Here is a 26406-nt window from a genome sequence, read left to right as displayed (position 1 = left end):
CCTACTCTTTTTCCTCTTTTCTTTTAGATTGAATATGCTGGAAAGACAGATACATATGCTCTACTCAAACAAAAGATCAAGATCAAAACATTTCACCCATGACCCTTTTGAGCATCCTGACGATTAAAATTACTTCCCCATGTTTTATGGGCCAGCAAGGTCCCCAGCTCCTTCTTACAGAGGAAGAACTGTCTCAGAGATGGTCTTCATACCCTCCTGTGTATCAATTAGTTTTGCCCTGGTGTGCTTGTAGGAGAGGACTCTAATGTTTTCAGTAGAGCAGCTTTCATTTTTATGTACTCTCTTCTGTTGTAAATGTGCAACAGCAACGAGGGTGAGTGCTAGAAGGCTTTGCTGCAAAGCACATTCCTGGTTTATTACTGTAGCATGAAGTGTTTTGAGACTAAAATGCCTGTATAGTTCTGACCTTCAGCACAGAAGAGGAGATTTTCCATCAGCCGTTGTGTGGTACCATGGGAGCAGAGCTCTGGGAAACCACACCAGCCCCAGTAAACAGCATGGAAGCCTTCTGTATAACCACACGTGTCTCTTATTCTCTCTTTTCTCATCTATAAAATTATTATAATCCTTTATACCTCTGGAAAAATATCACATTTACTTGAAATTACAGAATTTTCATAATCCTGAAGGTAATCACAAAACCTACCATGTATCTGACTATTTATAAAAAAAAAAAAACAAGCTAAAATTATAAGGTTTTGTGTTGCTAAACCCACTCTACTTTTTAATTTTATTTTATTTTGTGTGTGTGCCTGTGCATTTCATTTGGTGGTACAAAGGGACTAGAACTCTCCAAGGGCTTTTAATATCTTCTCTTTTAAGTTTTCATCTGGGCTTTCCAGCTCAAATACTGTGAAGTGTTATTCCAGTTCATTACTGCCTTATTAAAAAAAACACAAAAAAACCACAATAACTAATAATAATAATAATTTAAAAAATCTCCAGCACCACACTTCTGGAAAAATGTTGGAAAAAAGGTTACTGCTCAAATTGTCAAAAAAAGCCAAGGTAGATTCATAGTAAAGTGCACCAAGATCGTGTGTCTCATAATAAAATATGAAGTCATAGCCATTAATCAGAAGTTTCTGTAAGATTCATTTTATGTAACCCATTATCTCTGTTTCAGACGTTTTTGTCAGGAAATGGAATTTTTTGGTTATAGCTGTTTGTTTCATAAGCAAGCTAATATGGGGAAGGAAAAAAAAAAAAAGGAACAAAAAAAATACTTTCTTAAAGCTGCAGTTCTCAAATTTAGATACCACACTCCTTTCAAAAGCATGCATGAGTTTCACTACATCTGTATGGGATATCAGTAAATTCACAGACAAAACCAAGTTGGGCAGGAGTGTTGATCTGCATGAGGAAAGGGAGGCTCTACAGGAGACTTGGAGAGCCTGGATCAATGGGTAAACCTCAACACTATGAGCTTCAACAAGGCCATGGGTCAGGTCCTGCACTTGGGCCACAACAACACCATGGAACACCACAGACTTGGGGAAGCGTGGCTGGAAAGCTGCCAGGCAGAAAAGGACCTGGGGGCTCTAATTAACAAGCGGCTGAATATGAGCCAGCAGTGTGCCTGGGTAGCTAAGAAAGCCAATGGCATCCTGGCCTGTATTAGAAATAGGATGGCCAGCAAAAGCAGGGAGGTGACTGTCCCCCTGTCCTCAGCACTGGTGAGGCTGCACCTTGAGAACTGTGTCCAATTTTGGTCACCCCAATCAGAGATATTGAGGTGCTGGAGTGAGTGCAGAGGAGGGCAATGAAGCTGGGCCTGGAGGATAAATGTTATGAAGAACAATTGAAGGAGACGTGAGTGTTCAGTCTGAGAAAGAAGAGGCTGAGGGGAGACCTCATTGCTCCCTCTAACTACCAAAAAGACACTGTAGAGAGGTTGGTGCTGGTTTCTGAGGCAATTAGTGATACAACAAGCAGCAATGGCTTCAAGCTGCAACAGTGTAGGTTAAGACTGGACAGTAGGAAAAAAATTTTCACAGAAAGCGGTCAGACACTGGAATAGGCTGCCTAGGGAGGGGTTGAATCACCACCCCTGGAGGTGGTGGACTTGATGATCCCAAGGGTCCTTTCCAACCTGAAAGATTCTATGATTAATTGGATTTGACAGTAAAACTAAGAAATAGGGCAGCAATGCTGGTCAAAAGAATCATAATGAGCTCACTCACTTTGGAAAATAAATGCATTTTCTCTCAGTGAGTCTGCTACTCAGATGGCAAATCTTCCCTTGTTTACACCACTGCACTGTTGCTCCAATCTGCATAGCTGTGCCTTCTGTACAGAGACACGAATGCGTTATGAACTCTGTTCCTTAATTATTGTTTATTATATATTTGCATATATTTATTACGGGACAAATGACACAATATGCTGATACACAGCTATTATCACTGTTTACTGAGTTGCACTGGAATCCAAAGAGTGTACATGATTTAAACTAGAAGAGCTGGAAGTTTAAAATGCATAGAATATGAAAACCATCTGGCACCCCTTAGGCTCATGAAGTCTCTACATGTAAAGCTTTGGTTATCTGAAACCCCTTTTTGCATTTATTTAGCTATCAATAATACTTTGGCAACTAAATCAGGATATTGAAATTAAGATTAATTATTCAGATGGTAGAGTTAAAACAAGAGCTCATCAAGTACATAATTTGGGATTAATTCTATGAAACAAAATGGGGTTCTTGTTTCTGTTTTGATGATTTCATTTTAACTTGGTATTTAAAATAAACAAAAACCTGCTTAAATCCAAACTGCCAGCAAATTATGCAAGATGAAATCTCCCTGGCAGTGCAATTGCCTAGGAGCTTGATGCTGCTTTCTGCTGATTTGCACTGTAATTTATGCAAAAATCTCACTCATCCATATAGGTGGCAGGAATTACCAAGTTGTTTCACCTCAGGAAATGACTACAGTCTGATTTAGGTCTAATTCTGCCTGACAAAACAAAATCCCCCATTTCTTAAGGCAATCCTATTGGACAAGTAGCATCAACATGGGAGAAGATTGGACCCATGACATGGAACAAGGGGAAGAGCAACGCAGAGGGAATATCAGGAGGAAGGCACCAGGAAGACGGGAACAACAGAAGTTCTCATTTTGATTTAGCATTGTGAACATCCTTCCAGCTGAATAAGGATGCTATAGACATATCATGAACCTAGTTCTGAATGCTCCAGCAGAAAAAAAGCCCAAATATTCTAAAGGATTCTCTGTGTATCTTTAATCCTGCATGCTTATTATTAAGCGTAAGAGAAAGGACAGAATGCTAAATACTGACAAGTGCTGCTAAAACAAATTCTGAAAATTACATCTTGACCTTTCCTTCTTACAATGAACAAGCTGGAGCTTTTTCAGATGACATCATCTGAGTGAAAAATTCACTTTCTCACTAGGCCAAAGTCTTCCAATGCTTGACTTCACCCAAAACAGCTGCAAAAAGATGGCTAGGATAAATTATTCGCTGATTTGTGGAAAGTGCTGGATTGCATACTGTATTGAAATAAAAGCAGTATAGTAGTTCCATACCCTGCAGTCACATGTCACCAACAGGTTTCCTAGAAACATAGCCCAGAAATAATTGCACATCAGAAGTCAAGTAAGAAATAAATGCAGACCAAATTCAGTTTCATATTAAAAATTAGAAGACAACTGCAAATCTTAAACAGCAACTTCTTTTTTTTCTACAAGGCCTTTTAAACCACTTTTTTCTTATATGTAGATACATTTTTTTTTTCTTACAAAACGAGAATAACTTAATTGCCCATGGCCTTGCTCCCTGCAGCTAAAACACCTGATGCTGGTTATTGTTGGACACCAGAGAAAACAAAATCTTTTAACATACTAAAGCATTCCAATGCCCTCTCAGTTGCCAAACATCAACTCTTGAACAAGTTATGTGTGTTCCTGAACTACTAGCCTGGAGCCAGGTCAGGAGGTTTGGCCATAAAGGTTTTTTGATAAATTCCTGTCTTCCTTTATGCAAAATAATTTGCCTTTTCAATGAGCACTTTGTCTCTACAAGCTACAGTCCAGGCAAGCATCAGAAATGTCTGCTGGTGAGCAAAAGATGGAATTACACTTAGCAGAGAACTAATATTTTTACGAAGTATCTCAGTACTCTTTATTTTTTTTTCAGGAAAAGAGTTAATTTATTTTTTAATCCATGGAAATTATGAAGATCATCTTCTAAATATGACCTGTGAACTGTGGTAGTACTATCCTGGGAGGTCTGCCAATGAGTAACACCAATACAGACATCTACCTTGCAGGCAGAAAGTTCCTGTTCTTTCAGTATCAATTTCTTCAATATTTATTTCCTTAGTAGGTTGCTTTGAAACTAGTTTTCACAACAACAGGTGAGGGGTCACTGCCTTTTCAGAAATGCTCTAAACACAGAGACTAAAACACCAGTCATCTTGGAAAAGATGCTATGTGCATCATTAAATAAGGATTTTCCACTTCGGTAACTCTGTGCCAGCATTTGAACTTGTGGACTTTAGAAAATATTTTTTTTTCATTAAAGTTTTGTGCAGTTTTTGTCTCAATTATTTTTCTTGTTCCCATTAGGCATTATAAAAATTTACAATTTACTTGGGAACCCACTACATAAGAAGTTATCATACAAAAAAAAGCACAAGCAAAAATAATAGTTGTTGAGATGTCACATAAAATTACCTCTTTGTGGAGATAATTGTTTTTTCCAAAAAACAGATGGAACAGAAAAAAAAAAAAGAAACAAAAACATGTAATTTGTTTTATCTGAATTCATGTAAGGAGGTAATCTTGAAAGTTTTACCTTATCATAAATTACCTTATCATAAAATTTTACCTTATCATAAATTACCTTATCATAAAGAAAATAATTTTTACAACTAGCCCTATAAACCTAAACTCTTGCTATTAACTATCAAGGAAACCTCTTTGAAAGGAATATTTGATTTATGTAGACTAAGCAGTTCAATCCTCTCTTTAAAAGATCATCAGAAAATGGTAAAACCTAGGTTTATCAAAATTTAAAGAATTTGGCATGTTCAAGGAAACCTCTAGTTTACTTGGAAAGCATAGGAATTATTGTCTCACTATTCACATGTCCTACGAACCACAACAGTATCCCAAGTATTAAAACACTGAGTGTTGTTAAAAGGGCTCAAGGAAACAAAAAAAGTAAAGAATTTGTAAAGATCAACAAACTGAGTAATGACATTACTCCTTTCTTACTTTACAGAGCACATCAATCACTAGAGGAGAACCAGCCCACAGTCGTATCAGCTCTGACCTCCAGCTTTTTAACCCATCATTCCTCTCTGCAGGTCACCCACAGCCCCAGAACAACCTTAAAGGTTATAGCACACCTAAAAACCCCACCAGCAGCCATGGTGACAAGGGAAACTGTTGCTTCAGCACATAAGCCAAATTGTGGCTATCGGAGTGCACCCTTCTTGGTGAGGACCAGGGGTCACATTGGGGCAGTGCACAGAAGCCAAAAATAGTGCCAGAGCATTGGGTAGAAGTAAAGGGCAGCTAGAGGACCTCAGCTTAGTCTTGCATCATCAGCTTCTTCAGTGCTTACAGTGCTGTGTGGCTTGTTGGAAGATTTTGATCTGTCCTGAAGGTAAAACCATAAACTTTCACAAGAGCTTCATTCCATCACTGTAATTCCTCTTTAATGTCAATTAGTAATTTATTCTCTTCAGCGCCCTAGAAGGCAAAAGCAGACTGGCTCATTGTTTCAGCTTCAACTAACTGTAAAATCTGGTTGACTGATCACCCCAGAGGAACTGACAATAAGAATTTATTATCCATCAGTAATTTACCTGAATCCAGGCATGCAATTTTTGCAGACATAATTACATTCCATATTGAGGCATGGTAGAAGTTCATTCTCAATATTTGTAACAATACAGTATTTCTGCCATTATGAAATCCTGTGTGTAATTTGCACACCTGGTATGATTACATAGGCTAATGCATATGGTACACTTTGCTAAAAAATAATTCAGAGCACTCATGACTAAAGAACTACTGTAAATGGCTACAAAGAAGGAGTGACACTATCAGAAGATTTCTGCTTTGTCTTCACAGATGCAGCTATTGCCAAAACAGAAAAAAACGTGCCAAGTGGAAGAATTGATCACTTGTACCTTCCAGAACTAAAGTATCCTGAAAACTATACAAAGATTGAGACCATCTGTTACTTCACAAATGCTATGGGACATAACCAGATCACTCCATCACTACCATAATTTAAAGGGGTTTTGTACTGTTGCAAGAGAATAGTTTCATCAGAGTAGATAAGGCACCAAGATTTGATATTTAAAGACTTGCACTTCAGAGACAACATGAAGTTCACATGTACTAGAAAAGTAGAGCAATTTAGGGCTATTACAACATCTTTAATGAAATGATCAGTAACAACCTTACTTTCAACACAATGCTGGACTGCAATCAAAATCTGATTTTAAAACATATCTCAGTCTCATATATTGGGTGTTTTTTGAAGAATGAAATCTTGAATTTCCTTTCATTCTGATCCAGTGTTTGGCCTTCTCTTCAGCTTAACCCAGATGCCCTTATTTGGACGAAGAATCAGTTCTCCAGTTATACGAAGCTCTTCTGGCTCGTGACATGAGTCCACCCAAAAGCGCCGCAGGATGAGGGCTAGAAGAGTTTTCTCCTCCATTAGTGCAAAGCGCTGACCTGAGAGTTACAGGGCAGCAAAAGAAAAAAAAGATGGAACATGTTCTTGTCAGGTAGCATCAACAGTTGCTGCATTTGCATGCTCACAGTTATACCTCACAGGAACACAGGACAGCAAGGACTGTGCATCTGTCTTGGAAACAGAACTGGTCAAAATAGGTCACAGAGATACTACTGAAACTAGCACTTCTCTCTGCATGACAACTCTGGCCTTCCTGGGACAATCCACAGCACACCCTCCTTCCCACAGTACACAAAACTCAAAGACCAAAGAGAAAACAGCCAACACTATACATGGAACTCAAATGCAGACTTGTCACATCTCTCAAATGGCCTAGGCAGGGGGGAATGGATGACAAGAGCAGCACAAGAGAAAGTGCAGCACAGCAACTGTGAGGAGAGGCAAATCCCACTGTTCTATATATGTAGAAGTAAGCAAAGGAGATACAACTGGAGAGAATTACAGAAAGACCTTTATTCAGTGAACACGAAGCATCACACACCCACTGATTGATGATTTGGTAGCAGAGAAGGCAAAGTTCAATTAACATTTCAAAGAAAGGTGGAGGAGGAAAGGAGAGAACAGAGAAATAGAGGTAAACAAAACCAAGTCAAAATGCAAGCAGTTCACTCAAACTAAACTGAAAAGGGAAAAAGACATAGAACTCAGTGCCCAAAATTTTTTCTGCAGTCTCTGTGTAATAGGCACAGGTGGATGTCTGTACACATGTGCACAGTGATGATGAACATGATGTACACAGGATTAACAAACCACCTCTCCTGCACATGTCCTGTCCTGGTCCAAGAACCAGCTAGAAATGTAATATTAAATTAGATTCCTTTTTGGAAAATGGGAATATCTGTTCTGCTGTTCTCATGGAAAAGGCACTTGTATCCAATGAGGCAAATTAAAAAAAAAAAAAAAAAAAAAAAGAGAGAGGGAAAAAAGAAAGAAAGAACAACAAAAGAAAACAAACAGAACCAAAATCCCCAAAGATGTTTTATTTCCTATTATTGTGAATGGCTTGGCAACTGCTGAATGTTCCTTATTTTCACTTAAGATCAGTGCAGGGACAGCCCTTCCATGTGTTCTGCAATGTGAAAAATAATGCCTCTTCTCTAAGCACAGATAAATGTCAGGTGAATCAGTGACACTTGAAAAGCTAACAAGTGCTGGGATGACAGGGAAAACACCAGAGCAGTAATGGTCTCAGAAAGAGGGAAAGAATTTTTCAGTTGCAGAATACGTATTTGGGAACATGCATTCCAGCCAAGATCATGAGATTGGCAGACAAGATGTTTCCAGAGCAAAACAAGTGCAGGACATTCGCTTTCTCTCATGCTGCCTTGCCAGCACCAAGGATGACAAATTTTAAGTATTCCTGTCCTAACATAGGAGCCCATTAAAATGCTGCCTGGCTGCACCGACAGTGAGGAGGGAACACCAGTCTGATCAACATTGGCTCCTGAGAAGAAAAGAAACCCTTGGGAAGAATCAAACCATGGCAGCCCAAGCACCTCGCTTGCAGGGGAGACTGTGCCCAGAATCTGAGTGGAGGGCATGAGACAAGGAGCCAGCAGGTTAAAGCTTCTGATACACTCACAGCTGCCACACATTTACCACACCAAAAGCAGCACTGTCACATTTGAAGGGCTTCCTCTTCAGCCACCTACCAATACAGTTCCTGGGACCAGCTGAGAAGGGCACATATGCATACGGGTGCCTTCCTTTACAATTTTCAGGGAAGAATCTCTCGGGTCTGAACTCATCTGGGTCAGGGAAGATTTCAGGGTCTCTGTGCAGGGCATAAGTTAGGACAAGAGCAGTTGTGCCTTTTGGTACTTGAAATCCTCCTGAAGAGAAAAGGGAAAGGGAGAAGGGTCAAAACAAGAGCAAGTGACCTTTTATACACAAGAGCACAGTCAAAAATAAGGCAGTGCTGCCCTCTGCTTGGTAAAGCCCTCCACTGAGGTGATGCTATCAGCACAAAAAGTGGCAAACACAGGACACTTCTTACTAATACAGCAATCCTCTCTTAAGGCACGGGCAAACATTGGAACTGAAGGGAAGAGTCGAAGGGCTTCTTTCACAACACACTCAAGGTATCGAAGGTTCTTCAAATCATCCGTTGTAACAGGACGTTCAGTATTGCCTGTGGAAAAATAGGAGGATTAGCAAAGCCAAACTACCTATTTTTTGGTTAAACAAACTCATCCCAGCTCCCTCCAGGAACTCTCATCACATACCAAGATCACAGAGGAGAGGGTTCTACACATACATCAGACTTGCATACTTGACTCAGAGACATAAGGTTGTCTGTACTCTCCTACAGACCTTTCAAGCACCCACCCCGTGCACCTCTAGCTGTTGAAAGCTCCAGAAGGGCCAACAAAGCATGATCCTACCTCCCTTTCTACATCTCAGCTTATCATGTACCACATTCCCATGTGCAAATGTGATCAACACCACAACCCCAATGAAGAAGGGAATTGTAACATACCAAACACCTCATCCAGTTCTCTGTGGACCTGCTTCTGGGCTTCAGGATTACGTCCAAGTAAGTACAGGGCCCAGTTCATAGCAGCTGCTGTTGTATCATGGCCCTGAAAGTCCAGATTTAAAAAGACATTTGTTTTAAGACTATCCTTGTGCAGTTAGGTTTCATAAATACTTAGGAGTGCAGATAGTATGGAAGGTGAGATTACTAGTTTCACAAACACAAGAAAGAAAAAAAATAAAATCAAGGGTAAAGAACTCCATCCAACTCATTAATTATCAGGATGTAAGATGACCCATCATTCTGTTAGGTGCCTGAAAACTGACCAAAGGGAAAAATGTTGAGATAATCCAAGGAACAATTCATCTCCTCTGTCTCCCACAAGATGCATGAACTATCAGTACCTAGGCAGTGAATCCGATGCCTACTCATTGGTTTTGTACTGTCCAGTCTAGGGGACCAACAACTACTGCAGCAGAGAGACAACAGACACAATCTGTAACCTTTATAAAACTTCCTAAAAAAGGGTGTATGAAGACACAGTACAGGGGCCATAGGAAGGAATACTCCTTGGTTTCCTACAAGAAGGGAATCAGCTGCTACAGTTCTCAGTGCCACATAAAATTTAGAAAGGAAAAAATATAAAAAAACAAAAACAAAAACAAAAACAAAAAAAAACAAAAAAAAAAAAAAAAAAAAAAAAAAACCAAAAAACCCACCAAAACAAAACAAAAAAAACAAAACACCAAATAACCAAAACACACAAAAAAAGAGGGAAACAGAAAAGGGAACAGTTGACCAAGAAAGGATCACAGTACTAAAAAAGCACACCTGTTGTATAGTTCAGAATGTTGCATCTCTTCAAAATCCAGCATGGAAGAGTTTGTCTAGACTACAACAGCAATAATATAGCTCTGATTTATGCTTTTTTGAGAAAGAGTTGAGGTCTACCTAATGGAATTGTGCGAAAAAAATTGTATTAGTCTTGTGTAGACCCTTCACTGGACAGGGAACCAGACATGACAAGACAGTATACAGTTGATGACAGAACTAAGAAGTTACAGCCAACATGACAAAGGACAAATTGTGAGGAGAGCTGACAAAATGAAAATCAAAACAATGAACAATGAAACCATTTAGAGCTCCCTTTAGCATTAATGAGGTTTACAGCAGGAGCTGACAGTCCATGGCCCACATCAGCCATTAAGCTCTTATTAGAGCTTGCATTAGAACCTGCTTGCATGGCAGGGCCTGCCACCTGTAATGCCCAACACTTTGCCAAGGCACACAATTCTGGATCGAATGCTTCTATCCTACAGAAATTTCCTCTTGGCTTACAGGGCTAAAATTATGTTAAAAGCAACCTCCTTAGTTAAGAAAAGGAGGAGTCACCACCTGCAAATGGTGAATCTTGAGTTCTGGGAAAACAACAGAAAAAAAAAAAAACAAACCAACAAATCAAACCAAACAAAAAAAGCAACAAACCAACATGTTCCTTAGGTACCTCAAACATGAAAGTATCCACTTCCTCACGGATGTCCCTGTAGCTCAATTTATTCCCTTCATCATCTGTTGCACACAGCAGCATGTCTAGGAAAACTTTTCTCTTTCTGAAGCCATTTTCTTCACAGTTGCCATCAGTATCACATTTCATTTGCTTGGTGTTTTTGAGTTCTGCAGCTTTTTCAGCAATGACCTGAAATTAGAACTATTGCATTAGATATGATGCATGCAGCACATGTGGACAGTTTAAAACACAAACGTTTCTCCAGCTTATTAAAACAAACATCCACCTGTAGCAGTCCACATGATTGAGTTAGGATAGCTGTTACCATTAACTCATGAACTTTAACTGACTTTTTGTGTTAGTTTGTGAAATACAACCAACTGCTCTTGTTGCGAGCAACAAACTGAACCTTGAATAGCCTTTATGTGACCAAAAAGACAGTCAGACTATGTAAATATATGTAGAATACCTAGAATAAGCCAATAATGAATGCCAACACTAGCAATAGTGAATTTAAAAATATCACCACAACTTGAAAACACTGATCACAAATAAGATATTCTGTAAACTACGCAATAACTAAGGAAAGGATCACATCCCCAGCCTCTGGGGAATCCAGGAGATTGAAGAGAAGCAATGGCACCCCAAAACCCTGCCTCAGGACTACACCTAACACATCTAGAACCACTATGCTAAAGATTTCCAAATTTTCTTCAGTATGAGAGCAATGGTTGAACTTCCCTTTTCTAGGTCAAACCACAGCCCTCGTGACAGACAGATTTTGTGCTGTCACCACCACTGTAACAGCAAAACAAAACTCTGCAATGAACTGGTATGGCTCCCAGCAAGAAAATAAAGGCTCTAGAGTACGCAATCCTGTTCAGAGGAAGCTCTGAACAGGAAAAAAATGTGTATTGCTCATGAAATGAGTTTCCCTCACTGGACTTACACATAGAGAGTCCCACATTGAGCCACCTTCTGTTCCAGTGCTTTCTCTCAGCACTACATGAGGTGATATTACTATTTACTGTTCCTTTGTCACATATTCAGTACAGCAACCAAGCATGGGAAGACAGCAAGTGTTACTGTAGGTCCCTTTAAGAGCCTCTCTCAATCCCAATAAAAAGAAGCAAAACATCAACTACTTAAAAACAATGCAGAGTAATTGCGGGCTATTATATGTAGTGAAAATTCAGAGATTATTTCCTTTGTTGTGGGCATTGACACAATGACATCACAGTGTACATACCTGTATTTCAGGGAAAGCAGCCTCTCTAGTAATATCCTAACAGTAGCTTTGGAAGGGCGGCCACTGGCATAGGAACCATTTGGTGAGAGAAAGGGGTGTTACTTGCACAGTCTGACACAGCACAAAATGTGTCAACACTTAAATATGACAGAGCTCCTGACACAGAAGTCAGCTGTTTTCATCTTTTCAGGGAATTCCTTGGCATCCCAAAAGAGAGATAATTTTCCTCTTAGTAGATATGTACAAGGGGAGGCTGAACCTCACCCTCATTTGGAAGCTCTCTACTGAGTGTGTAACTTTGCTCCAACAACTACAATGTACCATTAAAAAAAAAAAGAAAGTAAGAATCTATACTGTATCTGTAAAACTGTGAAGGATCTTGAGGCTCCTCTCATGCTCTCTTCCTTCCTTTAACCGCATATATACAAGATCAGGCCAGAGCCAAGGGCTCATCTGTCGCCGTTGGATTAGATCGCTCATCCTAGGGGCACAACAATTACATTGTGTAATGCAGAAACCAAATTTATAGCAGCACACTTTCAAGAACTATAGAAAGAGTTATACATGCCCCAGTGGAGCTGAACTTAACAATTGTGTAAGTTTAAAACAAGACATCTCAAGGAAAGTATGTTCATATTTGTTTTCTGATCTAAACCATCTCAAAATTTGTCACCTGCCCCAACTTCACAATTCCTATCTTTAAGTATCGATCTCTGAGATGGAGAGCATGATTTCATTTAGTCAGAATCCTCTTGAAACAGACATTAAGTCAACCAGTCCAATCCCACTCCATTAACCATGCTGAAAAGACATTTACATGCTAAAAAGACTACTCATGCCAAGGCTCCAAAATACCTGCCCTGAGACTTCCAACACCTACTTGACTGTCCAGGTAACATGTATGCTAGACGGCACACAAAAAGCATTTAAAGGAAAAAACATGAGATTTCAGGTTTGTTCAAACACAAGTAGGTTGCATTTGGAAGTGCTGACTGCCATTGATATGCAGTTCTTGCACATGCTTTTTGTTGCAGAAAGACTGAGGAGTAATTATTACAACTCACTTGCAGGACAATCTGGGAAAGGTCAAGGAGCAGATCACAATTAAATCCTCAAATTCCATCCCTTTTTTTGTAATACATCTGTCTCAGAGAACCCCAAGGGCTAGGGGTGAGATGCCACAAGCAGCTACATCTCATCTAGGCTGACACACCAGCCTAGTGTCCTGTATCAATGGATTAACTGACACCTCATCAAAACCTCAACCTCCCATTGCATATGCTCGTATGAGAAAATATATCAAAATCTGCAGGATTTTTTCCTGCTTTCTTGGCTTTCTTTCTACCTCCATCTGTGAGCTTCCAGCTCTCCTTCCTGACACGAGCAATCCTGAACTACAAAGTGGCCAAGGAAAATTTCTGTTTACCTGTAGACAGCACGGACATACTCAGAATCCTTGTTCTGCTGAGCACCCACGTTCTTGCCCATTGCCGTTTCTAGAAGGAAGAAATGATCAATGATTCACAAGTGCAAAGTGAAATGCAGTGTGCCTATACACAATGAATTACTACTGCTCCTAGTTTCTGACTGTCACCACACCATCCCTTTGATGGGTGAATATACCCTTTCCAGGTTATGACCTCATTAGTATTTCCATTTTCAAGAACCCTGCTCCTCAACATGACCTCACTTCAGACTACTACCTCTGCCCTGGCCATCCCCCAAACTCACCTGCCCAAAAGCTCACAAGATACACTAAGGAAAAGGGTGGCCTTGGAAGGATGGAAATGCATTCACTCAATACACAGGGACATTCCTCTTCAACTGGCTCCGCAGTCATGGAGGCATGATACAGCTGTACTCATGAGCCTCTGCATCATTCATAGCCCCACCACAATAACTGAAGAGTAGAAGAGTACATACCACAAATGATATCAAGGGCACACAGAGTGATGTCCAGAAAGATATCAAATGGTTCCTTGTCAACATGCTTCTCAAGTTTCTCCAACAAAATACCTCCTTGTTCATTCATAACCTCTAGGAAGTCAGTTAAGATTGCAAAGTGGAATGTGGGAGTTATCATCTTCCTACGTGACCGCCACTTGTCCCCAGTGCTGTGAAATTAACATGGAGAAGGGAGGGTTAAAAACTCCAAGTGAGAAATAAAACCCTCACCATCACAAGAAGCACGCAGTAAAAACTGCAGACTGGAACACCTTCACAGGTAGACATATTGTACATGATCCTTCAAACATTCCACAAAATTCCTCAAGAAGAGTAAAATGGAAATATTTCTTGCTCCCGCACCTCTGAAGCACAAGCCACCATTTCTACAGCTGCTCTCAACAAAAGGAGGTGTCAACAAGCCTTTAGGCAACACAGCTTCTTGGCTGCCCAATGCATAGGGATAGAGCAGAAGCCATCTATAGGACAAACTGGCTATACAACAGCAAGGCCTCAACTCCTCACTGTTTCTGTGAATCACACAGGGGTGCCAGCCTTCACCCACTGACCAGGCAAAAAGGATTGCAGAGAAGTAGGGTCCACAGATACTACACACACGCCTGCCCTACTCTGCACTTTCATGTTGATTACTGTCTTAAGGGCCATGAATGAAACTCGGCATAAAAACCGTTTCTAATCCCCTCACATAAATTTGCACATGCCACACCACATGATCACACCTAGCTTTCACAATACTGTGATTCCATCATGAAGCATCAGTTCACCTCTGAGGTTCCCAAACAAGCAACAAAGCTCCACTGCTAACATGGGGACCACCTTCTTGCAGAAAACACAGGAGAGGCACAAAGGTGCTGGAGCCACCCTACACTCAGCTTGCTCTGACTCTTGAATATCTGCAGCCTCCAGACCAAAGATTCTTTGACAGACCCGGGACTGGAGAACATCAGACCATTAAATTACTGCTCCTCCCTTTGTCCACTCCTGACTTGTGCTCTTACCCAGGCTCATACCTGATGAACCTCCACTTCATGAGGGAAAAGAAGGACAAGGTGCAGATACTCTCCCATCCTACCCCAAAGCATCACCAGCCTTAGGCCCATTCTACTGATCTGCAGCATCACCAGCTAAGACAAGTGATACACACAGTCACAATTCTGCCACATTCAAACCACTCGACACACACATCAATGTTAAAAATATCCAGTGTGCAGCACTGCAGACTAAATGACACCACTTGCCAGAGGATACAACTTCCCCAAACTCACATTCATTTGAAGGCTCTGGACCAAAAAGTAAAAATATAGCCAAATTTGCCAAGAAACAGATAATGCCAAAGGAAAGGTGGGCCCATGCCAACCTCATGAAGTTCAGTAAGGCCAAGTGCAAGGTCCTGCATGCAGGCTGGGGCAATCCCAAACACAAATACAGGTCGGGCAGAAAACGTATTTGGAAAAGCCCTGAGGAAAAGAACCTGAGGGTGTTCGCTGATGAGAAGCTCAACGTGGTCCAACAAGGTGCACTCGAAGCCCAAAAAGCCAGCCTATAGCCAGGGCTGCATCACCAGCAGCATTGCCAGCAGGTCAAGGGAGGTGATTCACCCTCTCTACTCCACTCTTGTGAGACCCCATCTGAAGTACTGTGCCCAATTATTGAGCCCCAAGGCAAGAAGGACATGGAGCTGCTGGAGTGAGCCCAGGAGGGTCACAAAGATAATCAGAGGGCTGCAGCACATCTCCTGGGAGGACAGGCTGAGAGAGTTGGGGTTGTTCAGCCTGGAGAAGAAAAGGCTCTGGAGAGACCTTATAGGAGTGTTTCGGTATACAAAGGGAGCTTACAAGAAAGATGGGGACAGACTTTTTAATAGGGCTTCTAGCAACAGGACAAGGGATAATGGTTTTAAAGTGGGAGAGGGTAGATCTATATTAGATATAAAGAAAAAATTCTTCACTGTGAGGGTGGTGATACACTGGAAGTATATATGGAAGTATATACTGGAAGGCTGCCCAGAGAAGTTGTGAATGTACTCTGGAAGTGCTCAAGGCCAGGATGGACAGGACATCAAGATACCTGGCCTAGTGGGAGATGTTCCTTCCCAAGCAGAGGGAGTTGGAACTAGATGATTTTTAAAGTCCCTTCCAACCTAAACCATTCAATGATTCTATGACTTTTATTGGATATTAGCTGTTAAAGAGGAACTAAGACCATTACAAGGAATAAGACTTCTAAATCTCCATCCAGAGACACTCACAGCATCTTGACCAACAAGCTCTCTTCCTATTATATAGCCTATGAATTTCAGAAAGATGGCAATGCATCTACATTTCACTATACCTTGTCAGGAGTCCAGTGCCCAGCCATGGATGCATGAATGTATATAGGTAAGATTTTTCTATATGTTTTGAACTATTCAGAATAACCTGTCCAAAAAAAAAAAAAAAAAAAAAGTCACTAGTTAGGTGGAGAGAGATTTCTTCAGCTGAGATTACTTCACAAAACCTCAAGTTCCTTCACAAAAACACTGTAGTAAAATGCACAATATTTCCATAAAACCTGGTACATAGGGGTGTGTTGGGTTAGTGCAGCGGTGTTTGGGAAGTGGGGGGGGGCACTGAGGTGGCTCCTGCAAGATGCTGCTGAGAGCAGATACAGGAAGCTGGATGTGCTTTTGCAAGTAACATATTCAAGAAAAGGAAAACAAAAGTGTAAAAATAAAGAAATAAAGACCTGCAGAGCAGAAGAAAGGAGGAGGTGAAAGAAATGTCAGAGCAAAGAGAACAAGGTCAGTGAGGAAGGAGGGGGAGGAGCTGCCTAAGCAGAGATTTCTGCCTGTGGCAAGATGGCAGCTGCCCCAACATAGCCCATGGAGGACCACAGTGGAGCAGTCCCTGAAGTACCATGGTGGGAAACGTGGATTTGCAGCCCCCAAAGGATCACAGTGGGCATATGCAGAGCTGCAGTCTGTGCAGGATCATGCAGAGGGGCAGATATGGATCTGCAGCCATGGAGGACCTGGTCCCAGAGGAGGTGACTGCTCCTGAGGCAGCCATGACTGTGTGCAGCCTGGGCTGGAGCAGTTCCTGAGGGACTGCACCTGTGGGAGGGACTCATGTCAGAGGGGTTCATGAAGGACTCTCCCATGAGAGGGACCCCGCGAGAGCGGAGAAACAATGTGAGGAGTCCTCCCCCTGAGGAGGAAGGAGCAGCAGAAACACCGTGTGGGGAACTGACCCTAAACCCCCCTGCCCGTCCCCTGTGCCCTGAGGGAGAGGCAGCAGTGAAGGGATCGGGCCCAGGAAGAACAGAGAGGTGGGGTGAAGGTATTAAATCTAGTCATGTTTTCTCTTTCTCCTGATAGATTAAATTATGTTTTTTCTTCCTAAATTGTGTCCATCTGGTTTTGCCCAGTGCTGTAACTGGGGAATGCAAACCCCCCCAGTCCTTGTCTCACTGAAGGAGTCTTTGGGTGGATTTTCTCCTCCTGTCCCACAGTGGGGATGGGCAGTGAGGAGAGGCCTGGTTGGTACCGGCTGGGCCTAAACTGCAGCAAGGGGGGGAACACTGAGTTCACACACTCAAGTCTTTCATCAAATATCCTAGCCCTGAGAAACAATTAAATACTAAAAAACTATCACTCCCACTCTCCACACCTTTCCAAAAAAAATAATTCTGTATTACAAAGTCTGAGGCATAGCTCAGAGAAAACATAATGGTTTCCAGTCTTAACCAAACTCACAATTAGTATCATCCCTTCATCAAAACCATCAACAGAGAAACAGCTCTCTTTTTCCAGTTCCCAGTTTCACTGTCAGCAGCAAAACTAAAGATTACATTTTATAGTATCAAGACAGATCCATTAAGTTCTCATGCAGAATTCAGTCAGACACAAGCACTGAACCTGAATTTCATAATGTTCTACCCTTATTTCAGTGGTGTCATCTTCTCCTTTCTGGCCTTGGGAGAAACAGCTTTCACTCATGTAAAAATAAAACTAACAAAGTTGTTTCTTTGCATAAAGCACACAAACCCATTGCTTTCATTTGTTGGCAATCTTCAGTATTTATTTTTTTCCAAGACTGGGCTTTTTATATTCTTCTACTTTCAGTCTCTCTTTAGCATCGGGCCAGAGGAAAATCTCAAGTAAAATCAGTCCAGATCCTTTTTTGCAAAAATTACATTGAGAGAATCAAAACTAGCAGATTGGACACTGCTTTGCCTGCCAGTAGACAAACATACTTACCTCCACACTGTCAGGGTGATACAAAACCATGACAGGCAATGGTCCTAACCAAAGTTTGAACAATGGCCTACTTCTGAACTCTTCAACGTAAGTCTGTATTTGTTTAAAAAAACCTGGAATAAAAAAAGCAGATGACAATTTTTTTAAAGGAGCTATTACTACGTAAGCAAGACTTCTCTAATGAACTGCTTTCCACCGTTTCTATTGTATTTTTTTCTTGCTACTATGACCAGCATATTTTGCACCTACCTATTAGCTGTACTGTAGGAGCATTTCTTCATGGCTACGCTCTTGAAGATGCTCTATTCTAGAGAAATCCCTCTGTAAGGCAGTTTGATTCAAGCTGTTTCAAAGCACTGCATCATGAGCCTTCTGTGTTGCAATGGTCACCAGTAGAGCCAAATCAAACTTTATTAGGGCTATGGTTACATTTTGGCATGCCTGACACAAGCCAAAATGCTGTAAGCAAGATGTTTCCTTCCTTTCCAAGTACAGCACCAAGCCTTTACCATCTAAGACATCAGTGACAGGTACTACATTTGTGGTGCACACACACGTGCTGTCATGCACAGCAATAGCAGAGCATTGTGCAAGAATCAGTATCATTAGAAATGGCTGCTTGCTGATAGCTGCACCTCTGAAGAAGTCTTTTGACCTCTTATACTACTACTGTTTCTCTGCAAACAAATTAATTCTTATTCCAACATGCTTAAATCATCTCAGTCTCTCGTAGCCCTAATGATCAGTGATGGTATGCAAGTATAGACAGCTGGCTGCTCTAGAATTAAACTTCATTCTTCTCCCTTTAGAACCCTTGCTGAAGGGTAAGTCACCACTTGCAGAGTCACTCTGGATCTGGCAGCTCATGTCCCCATCTCTAGTTGCACAAAGACTCCTAGGATTATTTATATCATGAGTTACCTTGGAGATACCACTATTGTCCAGCAGCCAGCTGGACTTCATACCAGTGAGCTCAGCAATCCAGTGAGTTCTCCAATCAGACAGGAAAGCTGGAGAGGGACTTTTTACAAGTGGATGTAGTGATAGAACAAGGGGGAACAGTCTCAAGCTGAAAAAGGGTAGATTTAGATTACGTATTAGGGAGAAATTCTTTACTTTGAGGGTGGGGGGACACTGGCAGAGGTTGCCCAAGGAGGTTGTGGATACCCCCACCCTGGAAGTGTTCAAGGCCTGGTTGGAAATGGTTTCGAGCCACCTGGTCTAATGGGAGATGCCCCTGCTCATGGCAGGGGGTTCAACTATGTGATCTTTAAGGTCCCTTCTAACCAAAACCATTCTATGATCCCATGATTATCTAATTTCCCAGTCCACACGTTGTCAGTTTAGCTATGCATAAGCATGGGAGATGGTATCAAAGACCTCACTGAGTCAAATTAAACACCATCGACTGCTCTTCCCTTGACCACATATCCAGTTACCTCATCACAGAGGGTAATCAGGTTCATTCTGCAATTCTACAGGAGGTGGCTGCTATCAGGATGTTCAATGCCTTTGCCCTTTCAGAAACCAGATAACACAATAAATTACTTCAAGGGAGGCAATAATTGAATTTTCAACTCTGCAGATTTGAAAACTCAAAGGTCCCCAAATCAAAGGGAAAGAAAAAAAAAAAAATGAGAAGGAAAAGAACAAGATAGTTTCCTAATAGATACCCAAACACAGCATTTCCTAGACTTAGGGGAAGTTACAATGGTACCACCCAAAAGTCATGAGTGTCAACTATTTTGGTGCTTTTAAAATATTTTTTTCCAAACTTTGCTGTGATTAAAATATCACAATTTTCAAGCACTTGCCTACTATTATCAATAAATAAAATCACCAGATGCAACAAAACCTTATCCTTTTTTCTGAAACCTATTTTTAGGGGTCACATTTTCTCCTATCTCTATTGAGAACAGGGATGGATCCAGAGGAAACAGGTAAGTGTATACCCCTGTGAACAGACCATGTGTGTGTGTCAGCACTGGGCAATAAGCACACTGGTGCTGCAGTTGTCCCTGGCTGCACCATATTCCCATGGCCCAGTTGCTCTCTTCCAGTGGCACACCTGGCAGCAGAGCCAGGAACAGGCATGCACAGGGCAGCCCACTGTACACGGCCATCACAAATACACACAGAAGAGTCTGGAGTCTGACAGCACAGCCAGAGTTGCTTTCATACCACAGATTCCTAAAGAAATGTACTCCTGTGCAAAACCAACTACCTAGCAGAAAGGGAATATGTAGCACCCTTGTGCTTTCTCAAGCACCTGGCAAAAAGGTACCACTGATGAATGTAAGCACAGAAACGTTTGCTTTTGAGGGATGTACTGTAAATGTGCTGCAAATTCTTTTGTAGCTAATGCATAAATCTAAGGCACAGCTAATTCCAAAAATAACTCAACCTGATGAAGTTCTTTGCACATGCTCACTTGGGGAAGATCATTGTTTACAAAAGTTTTATTTCTTCCCAATCTAAAAGCCTTCTTCACATGCAGCTAGTAGACAGAGGGACTCAGTATTTGTCTTGTGAAACAGCACTTCCTGCAAGATCACCCAGCTTGCCCCCTTGTCCCACAGCTTTCCACAGTGTCCATGCTCTATCTCACCAACAATTGGAAACAGGTCCAAGTCCAGGAAGAGCATCTGGAAGCCACTACCAGACTGATCCTCCAGCTAATCTTTGATAATAACCCTGCACTTTCGCAGTTCCTTTCCCCTCTGCTGCCCATTTCTCTCACAGTTCCTCTCTGTAGATAGCCCACAGCCCGAGAGACCTAGAGCCCATGGCAAAACCCCTCCCCAGCTCAACCACCCAAGCAACTCACCAGCTCTTCCAGCAAAGCCCCATGCAGCGCAGGGACCTCTCCAGCTGCCCTTACCTTCTCCATCCCGCTCTAAGAGTAGAGCATTTCCCAGCACAGGATAGCAGGGACTGACACCGGGAATCGGCTTTATCATCCTCCATTGCCTCCAGTAAGCCATCAGGGAGGGCAGGGCACACGCAGCCACAATCACCAACAGCAAAGCGGCAACACTGGACCCCAAGTGCAGCAGTTGGGGTGCCGCAGCGGATCCCTGCAGGACCTCCATCGCCGCCTTCCCGCCTCCTGCTCCGAGCCTTGATCCCTCAGCTGCCTGCTCCGGGCTCTGCCTGCCCCGGCAGAGTGCACCCGCAAAGCAGCAGCTCCCCCAGCAGAGTGCGCCGCGACCCGGGCAACAGGAGCGGGAGGCGGAGCTGTCACAAGGCCCCGGGACACAGCTTACTGCCAGGAAAATAAACAAAGATATAAAACACAGACACGCAGAGAGGCTGCCTGCAAGTACTTGATGGCAGCAGAGCGGCCGCAGGGAACAGTGCCGTTTCCTTACCCCCACTTGGCTACCCTGACTCAAGGGAAGAGCGAGGAATTTCTCCACAGGCCTGTGCAATACCTCAGAAAGAAAAGACACAAACCACTGTCAAGAGAAAAAACACCTTTCTCCTGATTTGGGGAGGATGGGTTTTCGCAACACTGCCTTTTTCCATCTGTTTTCAGATGTTTAGGGAAAACCACCACATTACCATACAAAACTGCTTCAGTGCTCTCTAACATGATGCATGAAGGGTTTCAAATGCTTTGGATGGAGAGCACCTTCCTTAAGTTGGGGTGATGATTCAAACGGGTTACACAAACCACAGCCCATAGGGACCCACGATCAAGAGCAGCACTGCAAAGCAGACTGATGCTTCTCTGCTCAGCTCTCCTTTGCTGATCTCACTGTTAAACTCTCAGTCACAGCCCAACAGGTGCCAGCAACACAACTGGCAGCACCAGGACGTGTCACAACTTGCAAAGTGTTTGGGTAAAAGTGGTGCTACCTGCCACAAACCCTGCTGCCCTTCCTGCCTCAGGACGTACACCAGGGATTCTTCTCGGTGGTGCAGGGCTGCTTAGCACCCGCTTCTCAAAGCATTCAGTGATTAGAAACCTTGTGGTCAAACACAGACCTCTCTTCAGTGGTCAAAATGAATAGTGAAGACAGAAAGACGCAAACCCAATTTACAAAATTTCATCCCCTAAATATACCATAGAAGCTTCTTATAGCAATGGTAATTTTTTTCCCCTATTTAGTACCAAAATTGACTACACCAGCATTTTTAGTAAACAAACAGCATAAATAAAGAAACTAAGACAGAGCACTGGAACATGCTGCCCAGGCAGGTTGTGGAGTCTCCTTCTCTGAAGACATTCAAAATCCACCTGGGCGTGCTCTTATATGGCCTGCTGTAGGTGACCCTGCTCTGGCAGGGTGGCATTTGAATTAGATGATCTTTCGAGGTCTCTTCCAACCCTTAACTTTCTATGATTCTATGATAAGAAACACAAATAGAGAAAGTTCAGAACATCAGAAGCTAAGGAAGGGCTGATGACCCTTGGCAGCAGAGGGGAGTAAATTTTGGCATTTCATTTCTGTAGTCTCCCAGCAACCACTTTATCACGAACACTGACTGTTGCATTTTTCTGGATAGTAAACAGCTACAATTGAACTTTGCTACTCCTGCTGTTATTTGTAATGGTTTATGACAGAAATTAGCAGATACATACTCTGTCTTGTAAACACATGAGGCAAGCTATGTTGCAATCCATCTCTTTTGTTCAGGTGACATCCTGGAAAGGAAGCAAGCATAAAGGACTAAGAAACTTTACTTCCGCCTTCACAACATGAAAATAAGCTGGGAAACTATGTGCTCTTCTTTATAAAAACCTTGCAGTATTTTGCCTCATGGAGTTGATAATTACATGAAGAGGAAAATTTTGATTTAAGTCAAAATCTGTGTTTCTGACTGCTGATAATTTCTTCAGCAGGAAGAACTGTAAAAAACAGTGAAACAGCAGCAACAAGGAGAAAAGCCACAGGGAAAGCAATAAGGAACACAGCAGAACAAGCACTACAAAATCCTGCCAGCAGCTGGCAATGGTGAAGCTGCTCCTAACAAAAAGCAGCAACTATGCTGGAATAAGATGTAAAAGATATATCCCAGAAAGAAGAAATGAGAGGTCTGGCATCTCTTAAGGCTTAATTATGTCACCAAGACTCACTAACATTATAAAACTTGGAGGACATTCTGTAGGAAAGGAGTCTTCTACCAGTTGTGATTAGCATTCCTTTTTCACACAAAAAGCTATTTGGTTGGTATTGGGTTTCAGCAGGCATCCCCTTCCTCATGAATCTTTGCTTCTGTGAATGTGTGTAACAGTGCAAATCTACAGTCACCTAACTGGAAGCCTATCTGCCACGCTGACAGAAGGCACGTACCTTGTCAGGTGGCAACATCAGCCCACATGCATAGGCTTGTGCTGCTCTCGAGAGTACAGGTCTGGATGCTTTGAAGCCAATAAAATCATTATTATTGCAAGGAAAAAAAAAACCAAACAACAGCAAAGCAAGGCTAAAATGGGTCTGATATGACAGAAGGACAAAAGAGAAAATACAGAACTGAAAAAACGTGGTGTACTCTTTACATTAGTCCTTCACCTCAGCAAAGACATACTTCAAAAAACACACAGCATCCAGACTAAGAAAGACTAACCAGTGGCTACCTTAGCAATGACTACAATTAATTTGCCATTAGGGAGGGTTTTTCTTCAGAAGACTTTCCCTCTTTCTCAACATACACAATTACTACGTGATTAAACTTTCTATAGAAAGCTTGGACTGAAAAAAATAAGTCAATTTGCAGTCCACAACAGTGATTACCTGCACAAAGAAAATATACCACAGCATGTCTCCATTTGAAAAGACAGCACCAGCAGTCACCAGCCCAGAGATCTACCCCATCCTCAGTGGAATGTTAGGGCCCGATGCTGAACTTCACACGACTGCAGCCCAAAAATTTAGGCTTCTAAGCCCAAAGCTTGTGGAAGACTCCATTTTCTATGGATTCTCTTTCCTCATACAGGTAAAAAAGATTAACTGCACTGGGGAGACAAAGACCACAGATACGTTTGTTTTTCAGATAGCTGCAATGCTCTGTCAAGTTCACCTCAGCCTTGCAATGGTTTCTGCAGCCTGGTCTTAGTGACTATCATTTGAGACACTTTCACATCAAATTTTATGCAAATGAATTATCAACAGAATACAAAAGTTTTGCTGTCCCTTTAAGAAATCAAAATCTTCCATTCCAGGAAGATGCATGCCAGGATAGTAACATGCTTTGTAACACAGCAGGTTGCAACTTGGGCCACCACCTGTTCCCCAAACAAAGCCTCTTGTTGTAAAGCTATTTTGATAACTCCCCAGGAATGCTGTCATTAATACTAAGCAGCTAACAAGGGATCACATCTGTGCTTATCATTTGTGTGTCAGGGGAAATGCATACTCCCAAGTTAGATGGCTGCAACCCATTGCACAGTCACAGGTGGAGATTCTGTCCATTGCTCAGTGGTTTGGCTAGATTCTACAGGGTTCCTCCTTGCTTAACTCCACCATGTTTGAAGAAAACATTTAGCAGCATGCTATGCACCACGAGGCAAGCCAGAGGTCATGGAGCATGAATAAAGGGTCAGCTTAAGATATGAAGATATGAAGAACTCCTCCGCCTGGGTTTTGGAGGGGTTGCCCTTAAATCATTTTCACAGAGACACAACCAGCCTGGTTTTTAGGCTCAGTTATGTCCTGCAGAAGGTCTGTGATGGAGCCTGGAACTGGCAGCATTTCTCACAGAGGCAACCTGAGCAGCAACCCTGCTGCCAACACTTTGCCGCCTACACCCAGCTGAAAAGCTTAATGCAAAACCACTGCAAGACTGACAGAGAAAATGGAGGTGAAATTTTCTTCACATCACTCCTTAGTGAAACCAGAGACATCAGCTACAAAAGGATGGCTACAAAGAAACTATCAACAATGTTAATCATCTGGAAAGTATACCTTTCCTTACAATTTTTCAGGGAAGAGTTGCTCAGGCCTGAACTCCTCTTCAGCAGGAAACATCTTGGAGTCTCTGAGCAGGACATACCTTACAACAAGAACATCTGTGCCTTTTGGTACCAGACCTCGTACTGCGCAGAAAAGGGAAAAGTGAGGAGAAGCCTAAAAACAGCAGCAAGTGACTTTCTGTAAATTGCTACCCAGACAAAAAGAGAAAATCCCTGCCCTTTACTTGGGAAACCTTCTCAGTTATCTTCCCTGCAGACCCTTCAGTACACATCCCAAATACCTCTCGCTATTTAAAGTGCTAGACTGGCCACTAGACAAGTTCCTACCTCCAGTTCTTCAGCCTTGATAAAGGAGGAATGGAGTACGTACCAAACACCTCATTCAGCTCTCACTGAACCTTCTTCTATGCTTTAAGATTATATCCAAGTGAGTACACAGGCCAGTTCATAGCAGCTGCTGTTTTATCATCATCCTAGAGGTCCAGATTTACAAAGTCATTCACTTCAACACTCTTCTGGTGCACAGGCAGGCTTCATGAATACTTGGGTGTGCAGGCAAAGTGAGATAATTAGTTCCACAATCACAAGAAAAAATAAAATAATGAGTGAAGACCTCTATCCAGCTCATCAGGATGTCAGATCATCCATGACTGTCAGGTGCCCAAAAACTGATCAAAAGAAGTGTTAAAATACTTTTGGCAGTCAGCAAACGTTCCTCTTCCCTCTCTGCTGCCACCTGGGGGCACCCTTTTGCAGCTCTACTGATGAGTGAATCCTTCCTTTCCTTCTAAGTTTCAGAAGCAGATGTTTGTTGCTCTGCTCTTCTCTCCATTCAGAAGCCCAGTGACAGAATTCCATGGCTCTGCAGTGCCTGGCAATCTGTTCTTTCACAAAGTGCTAGATGATGAACCGCTCTCCAGTGTGTGGTTCCCACTTCAGCTGTTACAGAATCAAACTGTCACATATTCATCTTTTCATTTAGTCCACAATTTAAGACCTGGGTTGCCATGAAATGCCACAAGATGGTGAGGGACACATTTTGCCATCATTTCTCTGTATTCATGTCAGTGTCCATGTAGTGGAGGAGGGAGCATTTCTGAGATAGAAATTACATTTTGGACATATCTCTGAAGAAGATTTAAATGTGAATTTTGAATATTTTGTCATCTTTGACCCAAGATTTCTGAAGAAACTGCATCAAACTGACCTGCAACTACATGAAGTCAACCTGCAACTCCAGAGCAAAAGTATTCTGGTTTCTCAGATAATATATCACAATACCATTAGTGAATGA

At 42.1% G+C, this 26406-nt stretch overlaps 1 protein-coding gene across 1 annotated transcript; it reads right to left on the bottom strand.

The window, feature by feature from the left end:
- Positions 1-5899: 5899 nt before the first annotated feature.
- Positions 5900-26301, bottom strand: CYP4V2 (cytochrome P450 family 4 subfamily V member 2). The gene is made up of 14 exons (XM_071743347.1): positions 25440-26301; positions 22782-22844; positions 21565-21627; positions 21075-21458; positions 18194-18306; positions 16288-16373; positions 13915-14105; positions 13418-13487; positions 12346-12472; positions 10740-10931; positions 9239-9341; positions 8756-8890; positions 8412-8591; positions 5900-6737 (listed from the first exon to the last, which is right to left on the bottom strand). Exons 4-14 carry the CDS (start codon positions 21283-21285, stop codon positions 6562-6564), a joined length of 1584 nt encoding a protein of 527 aa, XP_071599448.1. The 5' UTR covers positions 21286-21458; positions 21565-21627; positions 22782-22844; positions 25440-26301; the 3' UTR covers positions 5900-6561.
- Between the last annotated feature and the right edge of the window lie 105 nt (positions 26302-26406).

Source organism: Heliangelus exortis, chromosome 4 (genome assembly GCF_036169615.1).
Source record: "Heliangelus exortis chromosome 4, bHelExo1.hap1, whole genome shotgun sequence".
Taxonomy (NCBI): domain Eukaryota; kingdom Metazoa; phylum Chordata; class Aves; order Apodiformes; family Trochilidae; genus Heliangelus; species Heliangelus exortis.
This window is presented reverse-complemented; position numbering and strand designations above follow the sequence as displayed.